Source organism: Pterocles gutturalis, unplaced genomic scaffold (genome assembly GCF_000699245.1).
Source record: "Pterocles gutturalis isolate BGI_N339 unplaced genomic scaffold, ASM69924v1 scaffold51258, whole genome shotgun sequence".
Lineage (NCBI taxonomy): Eukaryota > Metazoa > Chordata > Aves > Pterocliformes > Pteroclidae > Pterocles > Pterocles gutturalis.
Window position 1 is genome coordinate 8,514 of NW_010125082.1, and position 16,275 is coordinate 24,788.

General features: G+C 39.6%; 1 protein-coding gene across 1 annotated transcript; it reads left to right on the top strand.

Annotated features, from left to right (window-relative positions):
- Nucleotides 1–818: 818 nt before the first annotated feature.
- On the top strand, nucleotides 819–12,173 carry LOC104465386 (BTB/POZ domain-containing protein KCTD5; the record flags this gene model as incomplete). The annotated part of the gene is made up of 4 exons (XM_010078409.1): nucleotides 819–927; nucleotides 2,063–2,154; nucleotides 3,303–3,398; nucleotides 12,048–12,173. Coding segments are annotated over 4 exons (423 nt in total), but the record flags the coding sequence as incomplete, so codon positions are not given.
- Between the last annotated feature and the right edge of the window lie 4,102 nt (nucleotides 12,174–16,275).

The window sequence follows — 16,275 nt, forward strand, 5'->3', positions numbered from 1 at the left end:
TCACTTTTGCTCCTTTATCTCTTTGCCAGGAATATCAGCTAGGCAGGAAAATGTATTGAACTGTGTTTTGCATTCCACAAAATGCTGTGCTCTCTTCTTCTTTGTCTGCACAAGGTAGGTAGGAACTGCATCTTCAGGAAACTTTTTTTTTAGAAGATGCAGGTACAGCCCTTGCTGGGCACACAGCTATTCTCAGTACCATGTGAGCACTAGCACAGCTGAGCTAAGGCAAAACCAGAAGTTTTTTGAGCAAAGTGTTGAAGTTAAAAAGAAGATAAGTTTGTTTGTCTTTAATGTAAAAAAAAAAAAAAAAACCAAGGCAAACAGCTGGTATCTGAACCTCACTGGAATGTAGCCTTTGCTTTGATTCTTCAGGTTTCCAGGCGAAATGATGGTTTCCTGGTCTTAAGTGTTATTTTCAGCCTCAGTTTTCAGTGTTCTCACTGCTCAGCTCTTTCATGCTAACAGTGTCAATCTCTTGATAGGGGGCTGGGGGGATCATGTAAGAGAAGTTGTGTGCTACGTGACTGAGTTGAGTGCTCAGTCTGATGCAATTACAACCGCACTGCTGAATTCCTTTTAATGTCTTTAATAAATTGGCTTTGAGGGATGTGGCTATGTCTGAATACCTGCTTGCTATTCAGATGCCAAGATGAATATTAGCTTGCAATTCCTGATTGAATGTTCAAATCATTGTGGGTTTTTTGGCTTTTGTTTGTTTGTTTGTTTGTGGTTTTTTGTGGTGTTTTGGGGTTTTTGTTTTGTTTTTTTTGTGTGTTTTGTTTTGTTTTGTTTGTTTGTTTGTTTTCCTAATCTAGGATGAAACAGGTGCCTATTTAATAGACAGAGACCCGACCTACTTTGGGCCAGTGCTGAACTATCTCAGACACGGGAAACTGGTTATTAACAAGGACCTAGCTGAGGAAGGTAAGATGTTACTGAATCTCTTGATTTCTTATCGCTTGCTTATCATTTCACTGCTCTTGAATCACCAGAAGTAACTTACAAGTAGACATTAAATCTTAACAGGTGTAGCATTTTTGACGGTTTCAGGCGAAGCTGATGAGTATCATACAGTTACAGTCCATGCTGGTGCTCGAGTGTTCTGAGTGTAACTCCTGATTTAACAACCCCTGTCCCCACTTGGAACACAAATATTCAGACATGAGGGGAGATGCCTTTTATCCTGTAGTCTTGTGTCTTTCCTATATGACTGTGTGAAATATTTGGGTTTAGTGCTCTTCAAGCAAAAGAATACTGGCTGTGAAGCAAGCTTTAGAAAACATAAAGAGAAGTAAGAGTGAAGTTCGGGGATGTTCAGATGTGTGGAATATGGTCTTGAAGAATAAATCCTGCCCCCAGCTTCTCCCTCCCTGTCCCCAGTTCATATCAGTTTTACCGTAATAGAGGATGACTGTTTTAAACCACAGAGTACTCAAACTGCATTGATAAGGTATTGAAGAAATAGATCAAAGAGACATACAGTCTAACAATATTAGCAGGAAATAATGTGAAAATTAATTTCTGTGTGCGCTGTTAAACGCATCGTATGTGTGGAGAACAGGTAAGGCTTGAACGTGTGGATGGAAGCAGTCTGTGGTATGTATCTTTAAGCTTTTGTTTTAGGGTCTAAGATCTCCAATGACAGGAAGACAATTTTTCTGCATGCTAGCAGCTGCAGAGCTTTTTGGTAGGACTGTTTGAATTTCTCTTTCGTATTCCAGCTTGAGGTGGGGCCTGAGCGATGGTCGTCCGTAAGTCTGCTATGGAATGGCATTTGTGCTCCTTTTTTTTTTTTTTTTTGTGTCTTGCCTCTCATTCTGTATATGAAATGGCATCAGTTTTCATCAGGTGTTTTTTAGGACAGTTTTTCAGAATGAGCTAAACTTTGAATGACACATGCCAAAGGAAGCCAGAATCATTAGGTTGGTAAATGAACTTTTTGTGGGGCAAAATAAATAATTTTCTATAGCTGTAGAGAAGATAATCTTAGGAACTGCTTGGTGGTTTTGGCCTGGAATCTTTGGTTACGCTTTCTTTCCAAAAACTGTTCTCATACTAGGTGTATTGGAAGAGGCTGAATTCTACAATATCACATCACTAATAAAGCTGGTAAAGGACAAAATAAGAGAAAGAGACAGCAAAATCTCACAGGTGAGGTTGTTTTCCGCTGTGTTTTTGATTACTTGTTCTGTGGCACGTAGCGGGTGGGTTCTATTTTTTATTTTCTGTAGCTGCTCATTTCCCCAGTGAGATGCAGAATGGCTGCCTCCGTCGCTGGCCGAGCTGGAACCATGAGTACGCAGAGATGAGTGTTCTCAACCACCAGTATCTGCCGGTCTGCTTACAAAGGGCGCTGGCATATGGTTCCAGTTCTTGTTCAAAAACTGAAAACATTCTAAAGAATTGTTCAGAAATGCCTGGTAATAGCAGAATTTCTCATAATACCACTTCTGGAAATAGTTATTTTAGAAAACAGCTTTTGTAGAATGTACTTTTCTCATATATGTTTAAATACTCTGAATACGATGAGGTTGCCTAACGATAGTGTAACTGCTGTTCGTAGGGTATGTTTGTACAGCGTACATACGGGTGCTGCTTAGCTCCTGTCGGACGCCTTTGTAGCAAAGTCGGTTTATTTGTAGTGCTCTGTAGCAGAGAGGACTCTGCCTCCTCTCATAGCACTTCATGAATATTTCTCCATGAAAGTGCATATATGATAGAGAAACTGTTGAGTAAAGAAGGTATTCAAGTTTGTTCTTTAACTCTGCTACCCTGTCCTTCCCTGATAACTGAGTCTTCATGGGTATATTACAAACTCGTGTGGACAGATTTTTCTTGAAGCTGGGTTGCGGGATAGCAGAGTTGGTCTGATAGCATTTTCCAAAGGCTTTCAGGTATAATGGTTCTAGTTATTAATTGCTGTGGATTGGAAACTTTGACAGGGAAATAAAGACATTTTTTGCATATGGTCAGACATTCCTTAAAGTTCGGGAGGCCTCTGCAGAACCTCAGCTTTGATTTGGAATGATGTGGTTTGCTGCCACATGGAAAGATAGGAAAATCTTAAGACTGTTTTGTTATAACTGTTAAGTAGCACTTCTAGTCCCTGAAACATCCATGAAGCATTGAGTCTTCTACAAGGTGATTCTGAACAGATGAGACTTCTTTAAAGAAAAAAAAAAGGCAAGATGTTAATGGTGGTGTTGCTTACTATTCCGAAAGAATAAGGGCAACTTCAGACAAGTCACAAACGTAGTGAATTCCGTGCTGTATTCAGAATCTTGTATTTCTTCTTGAAGGTGCCAGTCAAACATGTGTACAGGGTGCTGCAGTGCCAGGAAGAGGAACTCACTCAAATGGTTTCCACAATGTCCGATGGCTGGAAATTTGAACAGGTAAAAAAACCAAATGGGATATAATTATAAAGCCTTCTAAAAATTCGGTTATGTGAAAGAGGAGTATAAAGTAAATTCTATGCATCTTTTTAAGTGCAGTCATTTTCAGAAATTGGATAGATGAAGATACATGGCTAAGTTAAGATTCTATATTTGTAAACAGTGGTTCTTCAGATAAAGGACTGACAGTCATAGGAGGCTGAGTTTAACCAGTGTGGATGTGAAGCTGGATAGGTGTGAGCTACGTGAACGTTTTTGTTCTTTGCACTGCATAAAAATAGCTTTGTGTGTACATTTAAGAATACATTATAAAATTGCAAGATCATCTTTCTGTTATCTTTGCTAATCTCTGTAAGTAAGAAACTAACTACGTGGTCTCTTCATCCTTCATGTTCCTCACCTGCCAGAATTGCTGCATTGGAGCAAAGAATCCGTTAACTCTGGAGTGAGACACCAGCATCTTTTTCAGTGTCTGGTGCCAATTGTAGGAGAGATTGGAATAAGCACAAGCCTCTTATCCTGTGCAGTCTCACTCTAATAATACAACAAAGAAACATTTTTTAAAAGTATGGCACACAAAGGTAACAGAAAACGTTTTGTTTATATTTGATGAAGTGTGTTAGGTGCTGGTGTCATGGAGACAGCCATAATCAAATAAACTCAGCCAGCACAGAGAAAGCTTCTTCAGCGTCTGTTCTCCGGCTCAGGTGTTACCAGGCCTGTTTGGCAAGCCACGAGCTGAATGTTGTTTAAGTCCCTGAGAAAAGCCCTCACTTAATGCACGACTGTTTTTTGACAAAGTTTTTTTGACATTCCTTCTTTGTCATGAGAAACTAGCTTTCATTAAAAATCGAGATTCTTTACTTTTTAACAGATTAAATGATACTGTGGCTTTTTCCTGTCTTAAAGCTTTGTGTTCTTTGGGGATATTGTATTTGGGAGTAATACTGCACTGACAGTGCAACTGCTGAAAGAACTATTATAATCTCTTTTAGAATTTAGAATCTCTTTTAGAATGGGAAAATTCCAGTGGTTTTCTTGAACGTTATGTCCTTGTTTCATCCAGCTTTCTCCCTCCTTCCTCCCTCCCCCTTGTTGCTCTCTTGGACACATAGTTTGAAGCAGATGAACACAACAGTTGTATGATTTCATAACACACAGCTTCTCATTACCTCACACTGGGCATTCTCTCCTTTGATTGTATTGCAGACCTGCTTTTAGCAGACATCGTTCACTTGAAACATGATTAGAAAATTCTGTATAATCTAAACAGTGTTATTGCTAAAATTTGAGAACACTGTAGCATTTCTGTACTTTTTTTGTCTTTTCTAAACCTGTGTTGCTCAGCAGCATGCTTCCTGCAGAAGCAGTCTTTGGGGTGGCACCTACCAGGCTTTGTACATATTATCAATGGCAGGATAGAAATCATCAGCTTTTGCAGAGCAGTAATATTCATTGTGCTCTGTGCCCCTTATAGCATGTTCGAGCATGGTTTTGATCAAAGGTATTTCTTTCCCCTTAACATTTCAAAATCTTCTTGTAAAATGCGGTTGGATATGGTAAATTGGAGTGGAAGGTGTTAAACTTCTGGTGCACTTAGCGGATGTACTGGTGCACTTTTCCAAAGAATGAAAGAGTAAAAGCACTGCTAGAATGCTGCAGTTATATATCACTCCCAGTCCAAAACCTACTGCCAATAGTTATACTGCCCCACTTTTGTGATTTCAGTGGGTTATTTTGTGGATGATTTTTAGCTTCAATTGTTACCGCTTCAGGCAATCAGAGAAAACAATATTTTGGCAATACTGCTTAATGAGAAACTTTGGGCTGTACAAAATTGGTACATACAAAGGCTTTAGACAGCAGTGGTGTGTCAGTCATGTAAATTTTAATGATTACTCTAACCTGAGTTTGTCACCATAGTGCTGTCTTAAATATGTTCTCTGTATGAGGACAATGGTATTTAGCTGCTGCCTTCAAAATTATTCACATAACTGGCAGGGTAAAAATAAATTCACTGTTCAGGAGCCTTCTCATCAGTAGTAATCTCTGGTTTACTCAGAATAGGCAGTTGTTGTCTAGTTCTTCACCCTTAAATTAAAGCTCTGATCTTTCTCGAGCACACCGACAGGCTATGCTTTAATTTAAATGAGCTAGGAATTGCCACGGATTATTAAAGTATTTTTTGTAATTACAAGTCGAAATTTAGCTGAGGTTGTTCTGAACTTCTGAAGTATTAGATGTTTGGCAAGTGTGAACAGAGTTCTTTGTGCTGATTGAGACAGTTGAGAAAATTGAGAGACAATTTTTTTCCACTCCGGTTATTTTCTTGGATTTTCTGTAAATCACTCCTTCTAAAATTGATTTAGAGCACTCAGCTTTTTCTCCTCTAGTTGACTTCATGTGTTTCCTTAGCTATGTTTTGTTTATCAATATCTGGAACAAGAGGAAGCTCTTTCATGCCCAGGCTTGGTGTATTCCTCTGCACAACACCTTCCAGCCACATCCACGTTTCCTTCTGCACTGGGCAAGTGCGACAGAAAATAACACTCCCTGTCACAGTGCACCAAACTTCATGTTTTTCAGCATAGCTGGCTACACCCCAGCGGTGTGGGGAGTTTCCTGGCTTGCTGTCAGTTGCTCTTACCTTCCCTTGAGATTACAGAGGGCTTTGTGGCTGCCTCCGTAGGGTTCAAGCGTGTGGGAGTGAGAGCTGAGGCTGGATAGCAGCCTGGTCTAGTGGTGAGTGACTGTTACCTGAACGTTTGAGCTCTTCTGTTTGTTGTACGATTTGGATAACAATATGTGCTCCAGCTTTACAAGGTTTGTTTTTGTGTTCTGCTCTGATTGGTTATTCCAGCTTGTCAGTATAGGTTCCCAGTACGGCTGTGGCCGGGCGCAGCACTCAGAGTATCTGCTGATAGTGTCACGGGAGGTGAGAGGGGAAGAGAGATGCTTCCAGAAATGCGGCAGTGAGGTGTGTCACACCATTCTTTTTGCCCTCACACTGGTATGCTTGGCCTCCTTGCGTTTCTGCTGCTTTCAAATCATTCCACTCTACTCCTGGATGTGCAGCACATAGTAATTTGTGTGTATTTGTGACTGACTGGCTTTTATTTATATTCACGGTATTTCATTGTACATTATGAATGTTCATGTTGTAAAAATAATAAAACAAACAAAACCCCCCTAGTTATTTAGTTAAAGATTTTTCTTAAGAAGAGCTCTTACCTTCTCAATAGGTAACTTATTTTCCTTAAATCTTCTTCCAAAGTTAACAACCTTTGATCCGTGCTTGTTAAGTAAAAGTGGCACAATCTAAACCCTAGGAGCCCTGTAAATAAGTCTTTGAGTTCACTGGGTTCAGAAAGGGACATTTCTGTGTTAATTAGTGTTCCAGTTTGAGTGTGTTTCACCCACCCGATGGCCAGTTAAGTTCTGAGTTCAAAACCTGTACTTCTGGTAACTCAGAACTTAACTGTTTTTTTAGGTGGATGGAATATATTCAAACTGGAACAACAAATAACAGAATTTTACAGAAATAAATTATAGAGGAGTGAGGGGAGAACAAAACCAGCAGTTTTAAATCTTGTCTCAAGTGGGAAGAATATCCTGAGTTTTTTGGCTTTTTGTTGTTGTTTTGGTTCCCCTCTCCCCGCCCCCCCCATCCTTAGGAAATTTTCTGGAAACCCAAATAAAGAATCATAGCTCCACTCGTTGGCTTTTTAGGCTGTCTCATCCTTCCAGCTCCCCTTGCTCTCAGGTCACTGCTTTCTTAATTGCTGTGTTACTTCCCAATGTTCAAGAGTTTGGGAAGGATTTTTTGCTGACCAGTAACATGGGAGAGAGTTTCCCATTCTTTACATAGCTGTGCTCCATTTCAAAGTGTCTCATGTGAATTGGTTTGGGAACCTGATGTTCTGTAATATGTTTCATCAGTAAAATACTTGGAGTACTTATTCTTTTCCTTGCTATATATATATATATATTCTTATTCAGTCTGAAAGATCAGTGTAACATCATGAAGATAACATGACAAGAAAGTGACTTGATACGAACAGAACCTTGCTTATAAGTTTACATGAACACTGAGCCATGCAATTCTAGATTGTAAACCTCAGCTGTCACCAGTTGAGGTGACAGTTATATATACCAGGCACTGTCTGATTCTTGCAGTTGTATAGGTAAGATTTGGAATGTGGAATTAATGCACTAGGTTTGCAGACTTTCTGGAACAGAGCAGGAAATACAGCTTGTTGTTGAGGATGCGTAGGGTACAGGCAGTATGATGTTATTCATGTGTTTGTGTCCCAGATAGCTCAAAGTAAAGTTCAGCTTAATAAAATGAGAGATGGGGGAGGGCAGCGAAGAAATGAAGGCAGGTATTAAAAAAAAAAAATCGGAAAGGGAATTAATTTTCCTTCCTCATAGAATTGAAGCCTGACAATTGCATTAAGAGACTGGTGTCAGTCATCAGTGCTGAGTTTAACAGCTGGTGTGTATGTATCTTTATAGCCTTTTGCAAATCCTTTGAGAAGGCAGTAGAATGAACACATTATAACTCTAAAAGGCGTAGAGGCCATTCTTACATTCAGACAACTTGATTCTGTAAAAAAACTTTATTCTATCAAATGCTAGTATTTATCATTAAAAAAAAGAAAAATACAAGCTTTCTAGTTTACAAGGAGTTCACCGTATCTGAAATAGAAGCAGTAATATTCAAAGTATAAGAACATTTAAAATAGAATTGGAGAATAATTGTTATGAAATTTACTGTTTTCTTTTTTTCAGAAAGAGAAGGAAATGGGTAGTCATGAAGTAGAAGAGCTAGTTAATATGAGTAACTCCAGTGGGAAGCAGAGAAAGACAGGGATGCTGTCTGTGCAACTCCAAGTGGTTATCTGGGATGGTAATACTATTGCTAATTTGGCCTGTAAATGTACTGCGTAGATTCTGAATCAATACTGTTAAACCAGTATAGCAAATCTGTATGGCCAAGTTATTGAAGTGTGGCTGGCTTTGAGATCTGTCTCAATTCAGTTAGGCATGAGATTTGTTCACCTCAAAAATAAGGTTCCTATAAGTGATGCACCAACCATTTTGCCTATTCATCGGGATATTTTTAGATGTACAGTCATTGATCTAAGACAGGAAGAGATTAATATGTTTTGCTGCTGTTGAGTAATTTGATGCAGGAATCATTCGACCTGTTCTCTCAGCTATACCACTTTTATAATCTGTTTTTCTTAGTCTTTTTTGAAAGACAGGTATCCTCTCACAGAGCTACAGACTTAGGAAAAGCTCTTCAGAGGTTACTTCAGTATTGTCCCTGAAATCGTTCTTAAATCTTTCCTCTTTGATAACAAGCCTGACCATACTGAGGCATCAGGTAGTCTCTGTCAACCTTCACTTATGTCAAACTATGTGTTTTTTTTTTTTTAGCTTTGCCCTTTCTGATTGTAATTTTTTCTCTTACTTGAAAGTTCAGGCTTTATGAGACAGGAACTTCCCAGTTGTTATTTCTTTGTCTTTTCAGGAAAATCCTGACCTGCATTGGCACATCAAGCAATATAATGGAAATCAACTATATTTCCGTTGACTAATAATGATAATGCTTTCCATTCCTGCCTTTTTTAGTTACAGCTGACAGCCTACTAGTGTCAGCACCCTTATTCCATGCAAACAGTGATCTAATTAATTTTCTGTGATAAGTAACATTGGGATTTTCCTATGCTCAGTTATGACATTGTTGAGGCTCACAGGAACGCTCAAGCAGGATCACGCTGCTTTAGTAAGGAGTGTAGTGAAACAAGTCATGGGGGGGAGGAAGCAATGAGGAAAAATACATACATGCATGTATATGTATGTATATATAATAATTCAAATCTATGACATGCAGAGTTTCAAAATGTTATTTTTTTCCTTCTTTAAGTTCTTGGTCTTTAAATCTCTCTCTACTGTTTAAGCCCCATGAGCCAAAAAAAGTTTGTCCTTTCTGAAAGCCTGAGAAACAGTAGGCTGAATAATCTGAAATCCTTTTCCTATGCACTGTAATGCATGCTTTGCAGACCTCAGATTACTCTGATTTGATGTGAGTTTTGGTTTGGGTCTTTCTTTTTTTTTTGGTGGGAGGCGATGGAGTTATATGGGGTGGAGGAGTTTAACAGTTCCTTCCAGTTTATCAGCATCCTTCTTAAAGTGTTGCCACCAACACTGGGAACAATGGGGTGACTTTTGGAAAAAAGTGCTAAAATATTGCTTTATTTCTGGTCGTGCTTTCTGACACAACAGTTCAGTTCTAATCTGCAATCGTTTTCCATTGTTTGTTTTTCTGCCATCACCCTTATTGCTGCTGATGCATCTCAAAAAAGCTGCAGTGAAGTTTCTAGCATGCTGTTGATACTGTGCAAACAATATATTCTTGGTTGCACACATATGGAACTGCTTACAGGAGTATCGTGTTGGAGTTTTGAAGAACTTGTGCTTAATGTTGCAGAATTGGCTTTATCTTGAAACACACCAGCTGATTAATAATGGCAAAATGCTAAACCAATAGTCTTATCCAGCCAGCTGATAAGTAGCCAGTTTGCCACGTCTCCTAAAAAGACTTGTGTGCAGAAGGTCAATTTATTTGGATTATGAAGCATTAGTGGGGGATGTCAGTAGCTATCAACAAATCATCTCTATATATGAAGTAAGTCTGAGTTGTTTTCCCAGCTCTGTAGTGGACTTTCTTAGCCCATTTTGTGCAAGAAAGCAACTAGTTACTTCATGGGTTTTGTGATTCCATATTACACAAGTATGTTATGGTGCAGACTGCAGAGTGTCCATTGTGAAAGATTAGCTGACTTAACGTCTCGATAAATGGTGCCTTTGTACTCCAGTGGGGATGTGTTGATGCTTCTGAAAAACCTGGAGTTTTGTAACTTCATTACATGGTTTTGGTGGAAAAAAGGTCTTTATCCCATTCATTTTTGTTCAGCCTGTTTGTCACTGATGGTGTATTTTGCAGAACTAGAGTAACGCTAGGAGCGGAGGAGGGAGGGAAGGTTTCTGGTGATGGCAGCCGGACAGCACAGCTGGAGCGGGCGGTGCGAGAGTGCTGGATGGTGACGGCCAGCACTGCTCGTTGCAGGCTGAGTCTCGTGTGCTGGGATGACGTCAGGGCCCAAACGCTCCGTTTGGTCGGTTGGTGGTGCGGACGCACTGGCTGCTGCGCTGTTGGACGTTGGCTCTGTCACTCTCCAGGAGTCTGGCTGGGCTGTCTCACCACAGCACTGGAGCGCCCGAGCATCTCTCCTCTCTCTCCTTACAAGTACAATGAGGCTTTATTTTCTCCTGACAGGGCTGTATGGAAGCTGCTGTAAACCTGGGTCTGCCTTCCACTTCTGTTGGGGGAATAAACTTATCCCTCAAGTACAGGTTCCGTATGAAGATTTCATCTTGGCTGCATCTTCTCTGCTTTAACAAGGCTTTTCCTCTCTTTGGGGCTCTGCGACACTCATGGCAGCACGTGGTTTATTTTCAGACAGATAACTGCCGTGTTTCAAGTGCTGTTGCCCTAAAAAAGCAAGTCAAGGCTTTTCCATGGGGCTATTGCCAGGGCACTGTGGTGATGTAATGGAGACTGGGGAACAGGACAGCCTTATCGCGCGTGCCTGGTGGTTTGGTGGGTAGATTTAATGTTGCTTTAGTAGCATTTAGATACAGTGCAACAGGCTGATGTTTAGGACTTTGATCTGTGACAGTAGCAATAGCACCACACATTATCTCGTCATGCTTTTGAAATAAACCTTTAAAATGAATGAACCAACTATGTCTGAAATGATTCTGGCTTGGAAGGGCAGGCTATATAAAGCTTCTAGCATTAGGTAAGTGTACTGTGTGTAAGGTGAGGCAAGTTATGTGGCATTTCTGACATTTGATAAACATGCTGCATACGAGGTAGTACTGATGTTGTGTCTATCCTTCTTTCTCAGTAAGTTGTCATTTACCATTCACTATCGAGACTTGTAGAAGCTTGTAACTACATCACATTTCATTATACGTGGCTTCCGCTTGTAGCGCTTCGTTAATTACCTTCCTTGTAGCAGTGCATATGAATTTCAGATGTTAATCTTGGTGTCCCACCGTGCTGTGTCTTGCCGTTTTCCAATCAGATGCAAATTTTGTCTTTATCCACTCAAAATGTGTTTCAATAGAAGTACAGTTACTCTGTAAGTAAAGCGGTGGGTATCTCTTCAGGCTCAAGTGCTTCCTGCATGCAGCCGTTCACATGTTAAATTGTGCCACGTTAAGATACCACACACAAACTTTTTAAAAACTAAGTCTGGAGGATGGGAAGGTTTCCAGTAAGTAACAGAAACTGGGAACAGGCTACTTCTCCACTGGCCTGCCTCTGTAGCCTTTTCTTTCACGGTATAATCATTAATTCTGTAAATGTTTAAAAAGAAAAGCTATGTTTATCTTGTCATTGGAGTGTTGGTGTATTAGTCAACGTCAAAACATATTTGCATTGAAGTGGAGAATCATGCTTCAGGCACAGCCAACAGTCAGAAGAGTGAAGAGTGTTTGTACTAATGATGAGAATTTATGGAATTTGTTTTATGTGGAAATGGAACTGACTTTTTTTTTTTTTAAATCTTCCAGCTGGTCAGTATTGGTTCTTCCTATAACTATGGCAATGAAGATCAGGCTGAATTTCTGTGTGTTGTCTCAAAGGAATTGCATAACACTCCATATGGCACAACCAGTGAACCCAGTGAAAAAGCAAAGGTAAGTTACTAGACATTGGACTAAAGAAGTGGTGTCAAATTGTGAGGGCTTCACTAGGTTGTGCTAGGCCTGCCTCTGGTCTGGACCATGATTAATTGCCTTTTTGCCCCTCACTCATGACTGATAATGGTTCCCTATCCATTGTATGAGAGACCACAAACAGTACAGTCTGCATGCATTTGTTACACCAAATGAGTTCTTGAAATGCAATGCTCTCTGCTGTTCCTGATACCCGTCCTGTTTTTTCAGGTATTGGCAGATATTTGCTGTTTACCGTTGAGACTCTAGGTTTTGTTTCTTAACATTTGAATGCTTCCTTATTCTGCCGCTGGTTCAGCTGAAAACTGTTTTTGTTGCTTGAGTTCAGCTGAAGAAATCTTACTGTCAGGAATGGAGATGGTAATAGGCAGTCTCTGGAAAACATAGTCATGTGCAAGACGTTATAAAACGAAGGGATTTGTTAGCTTCATACTTTCAAGTTTCTACCTAGGTCTCTACTTTCTGTAACCAGCTTTATGAAAAGATTGTAACAGGCACAGTATCTTAGCATGTTGTTCAGTTCTCTTTCAAGAGTTTGTACAAGGAAAAATGTAAAAACACAACTGAAGAGTAATGAGGCGGACAAGTTATGTACGTCAGCGTATTCTTCGTTTCCATGAATATCAAACAGCTTTATCATTGTATTATTGCTTTGTGTGAGGAGGTGACTACAGACAAACTGGATAGTTGGCTTAAAAGCTTTTAATTTAGTATATGTAGATGCAAAATAATTGGTAAAACATCAAACGTTGGTTTTTCAAGAATCACCTTCAAAGAAATTAGTTTTGAAATAATGCCAGGAATTGATCTGGGTCTTGGCACTGAGGCCTCAAATAGATGATACTTCACTGCTTTCTGTGCCTTGTGACTTGGTTATGCAGCTACACATAGACACATTTTTGTAAACTGCACTACAAAAATACTCCAAGCTTTATGTTGGATTCTTAGTGAAATTATTAGTGTATGTTCTTTTCTCACTGTTGAGATAAAAGTTCCAAAGAGACGTAAGGGATTAATGTAGTCGAGGGTAAACAGCGAACCAGAGTAAGCCACAGCTTGCTCTTCCCAGAGCCCTTGTCAAGGTCTGCTTTTGCCAGGATGCTTCAGGAAAACTTTAAAAGTTGAGAAGTTAAAGAGGTGTGTGGTAGTAATTTAGGGCTGAGATATGTACCTGAAATAAAATGTGGAATTCTAGAACCTAATAAACATCTTCATAAGGAATGGCAGTACATCTTTAGGCGCTTCAGAAGTTGCCAGAGTTACGTTGCATCCTTAATGTAAAAGAAAATACAGATCAAATGAAACTATTAAGCTCTAAATACAAAAGCCAGTTCAGAGTGCAGTACAGCTCTGTAAATTCAGTAGCTTTGAGAAAAGCTAAATCTTAGACCTCTTGACTGAAGTGCTGCTTGGTCATTGTTTCAGAGAAGAGAGCAGGGCATAATTTGACCAGGGTGATGAATTAAGAATTGCTGTTAATTTTGGTTGGAGATATAAACAACATTCACTCCTTCTGTCCGGGAAGGGTTGAGCTGTTGCTAGCAATTAATGACAATACTTGAAGGATCATTTTTTATATATTGTGTTTATAATAGATCAATTTTTTTATATATATAACTATATGTTGTGCCTGTAAAAAAAAAAATCTTTTTGGTTGAGAGGTTTCTGACAGGTGTGTTCAGAAATCTTGACTGGACCTTGGGAGCTGTTGTCTCAGTAGTTCCCTCTTAGCCAGTGCTAATCCTCTAGTCTGCAATCTGTTCATTAGTGTCTGAGTTGATCTTCCTGATGTTCGTATGATTGAAATTCTGGTATCCAGTGATATATACAGAATAAAGTCTTCATGTACCAGGACTGACTTTTAGAAGCCATGGGCAAGTCTTCCTGTTACTTTTGCAGCAGGTTGGGTTAGGGAAAACAAAAACCTGCCGGTATGTAATTTTTATTAACAAGCACTTAAATTTTAATTAATACTACTGGACTTTCAGAATAGGAAAAAGCATTTTCTGATAGCCCATCTAATCAATCTTCACCTTCATTCCTTCTCAGAGACTTTTTTTCTAGTGTGTTTTCTTTTTTTGGAAAACAGTTTGCGTAGTAAGTTAGTAGTTGACTTCCATGTAACCTTCTACGACATGTAAGTGAAGGAAATTAACAGCATTTGGCACATTGACTTAGGTGGTTCCAATGGCTTTTACTGAAAGATAACCTATATTCCCGGGAGCATTCTTCTCTGTCATACCACCTTACTGACCTGTCACTCTTGGGACAAATGACCAAAGCTTGTTCATAATGTCTGCATCCAAAGTTAGATTCTCAAGTACTATCCTTTCCCATCCGTGACAGAGTACATGGAGTTAAGGTACCAGCTTCACTGTTTTATTTAAATTTTCTCTATACTTATGGTCACTATGTTGCATGGCACTATTGGCTTCCACCTGCTGACTTTAGGACGTTTGGAAAAGGAAATTCTCATTAAACCTGTAATGTTCATTCTTAATTGTCTGCTGTCGTACTTTCTTACAAAGAGCGGGGATCCCAGAGAAAAGTAGATAAATGTCATTCCAGGATGCTTCAAGTGTAAGTGGACTGTACTTTGTTGCAGCTCTGACTCACTTGCAATCTCTTCTTTTCCCTTGTTTTCTCCGTACTTGCTGCATGCTGCATGCCACTCAGAGTGAGGATGAAGAAACGGATTACGATATGAATGACTCAGATTAAGTGTAAATGTCATGGTGAGCACTAGCTGCCCTAGGATTTTACCCAGATGCTTTTCTGCCCTGTCCAATTCCTCCTCCCACTAGTGCTGTCCTATGGCTAGTCCTGGTGGTGTGTGTGTTTGTGATTATAGTTGTGGCATGGTTAGCAAAGACAGAATTCCTGTTCTGGATATTGCTGCTTTGACAGAATAGTTAGTGTTGCCGTTATAAGCTGTATTCCGATCGGTTCCTTCAAAGCTTTACTGAGAAGAAAAGTTCTTCATGTAGATTTTAGGGTTAGAATTGATTTTCATTTTTATTTTCTCTGCACCAACTTTTCTGTCGAATGTTTTTTTTATGTGTAGATGCATCTGATACCAACTCACAGTATACATTTACTGAAAATGTCTGATTTGGCAATAAATTAGCAAACTTGACTCAAGTGCAGCATAGCCAGAAAATGGCCTTATCTGATAATTTTGAAACTAATAGTTTTTGAATCAAGACGTGGCAAATATACGTAAATAGCGTGATCTTGGTGCTACAGTTACATTTATCACAGGAAACAACTCTCTCTGGGAAGGGATCAGGTCCTTTCCACTGTAATTTGACAGCTTATTGAAGATCAAGGTACTTTAAAAGTCACAACTGGAAGAACACAAAAGTTGCATCAGAAAGAACAACTTTTGCAACCTTTTCCTAATGTGTCTGCAAGCACTGCTCATATTTATTCTGCTCTCCAATTTCTAAAGGATTACTTATCACTGGATGTTCAGTGATACAGTGTGAGGGTGGTCCCTTGAGCCGTATAAACTGAAGATACTTAGCATTGCATGAGATTGAACTCCAGCTTCTCACCTAAACACCTGACATTTTTAGCTGTGAAGCAGGCTTATACTTATCTCTGATGTGTTGCTTCTGCATAGCTGAAGAAGAACCTACATTATTTTCATTCTTGCTGCTAACAGAAGCTACTGCTGAGGTGGAATAAGGTCTTTTTGCAAGTCGTCAGGAATGGCCACAAGGAATGGATCAAATCTGAAGCTTTACTGAAGAAATAAACTGACGCTGTGCTGGAATTGAACGCAGGGTTCCTAAGGTGCCTGAGAGACGAGCAGTCCTTAAAATGCTATTCTGTCTGCAACAGGTTTATTTTGAATGGGAGGAAATAGTTCTCACATTCTGCTTCCGTAAGAAGCCATCGCACTTGGACGCTGGGATGCAAGAGTTCATTCTGCATTGGTTAGAGTTCATAAGTCAACTTTGGACCTGGTGCACCGAGCAGAACAGAAACATGAACAGAAAGAAAATTCTGAGCACAGGAGATCTGCACTGGGGTCGGGACAGTCCCCACTGTCATTACA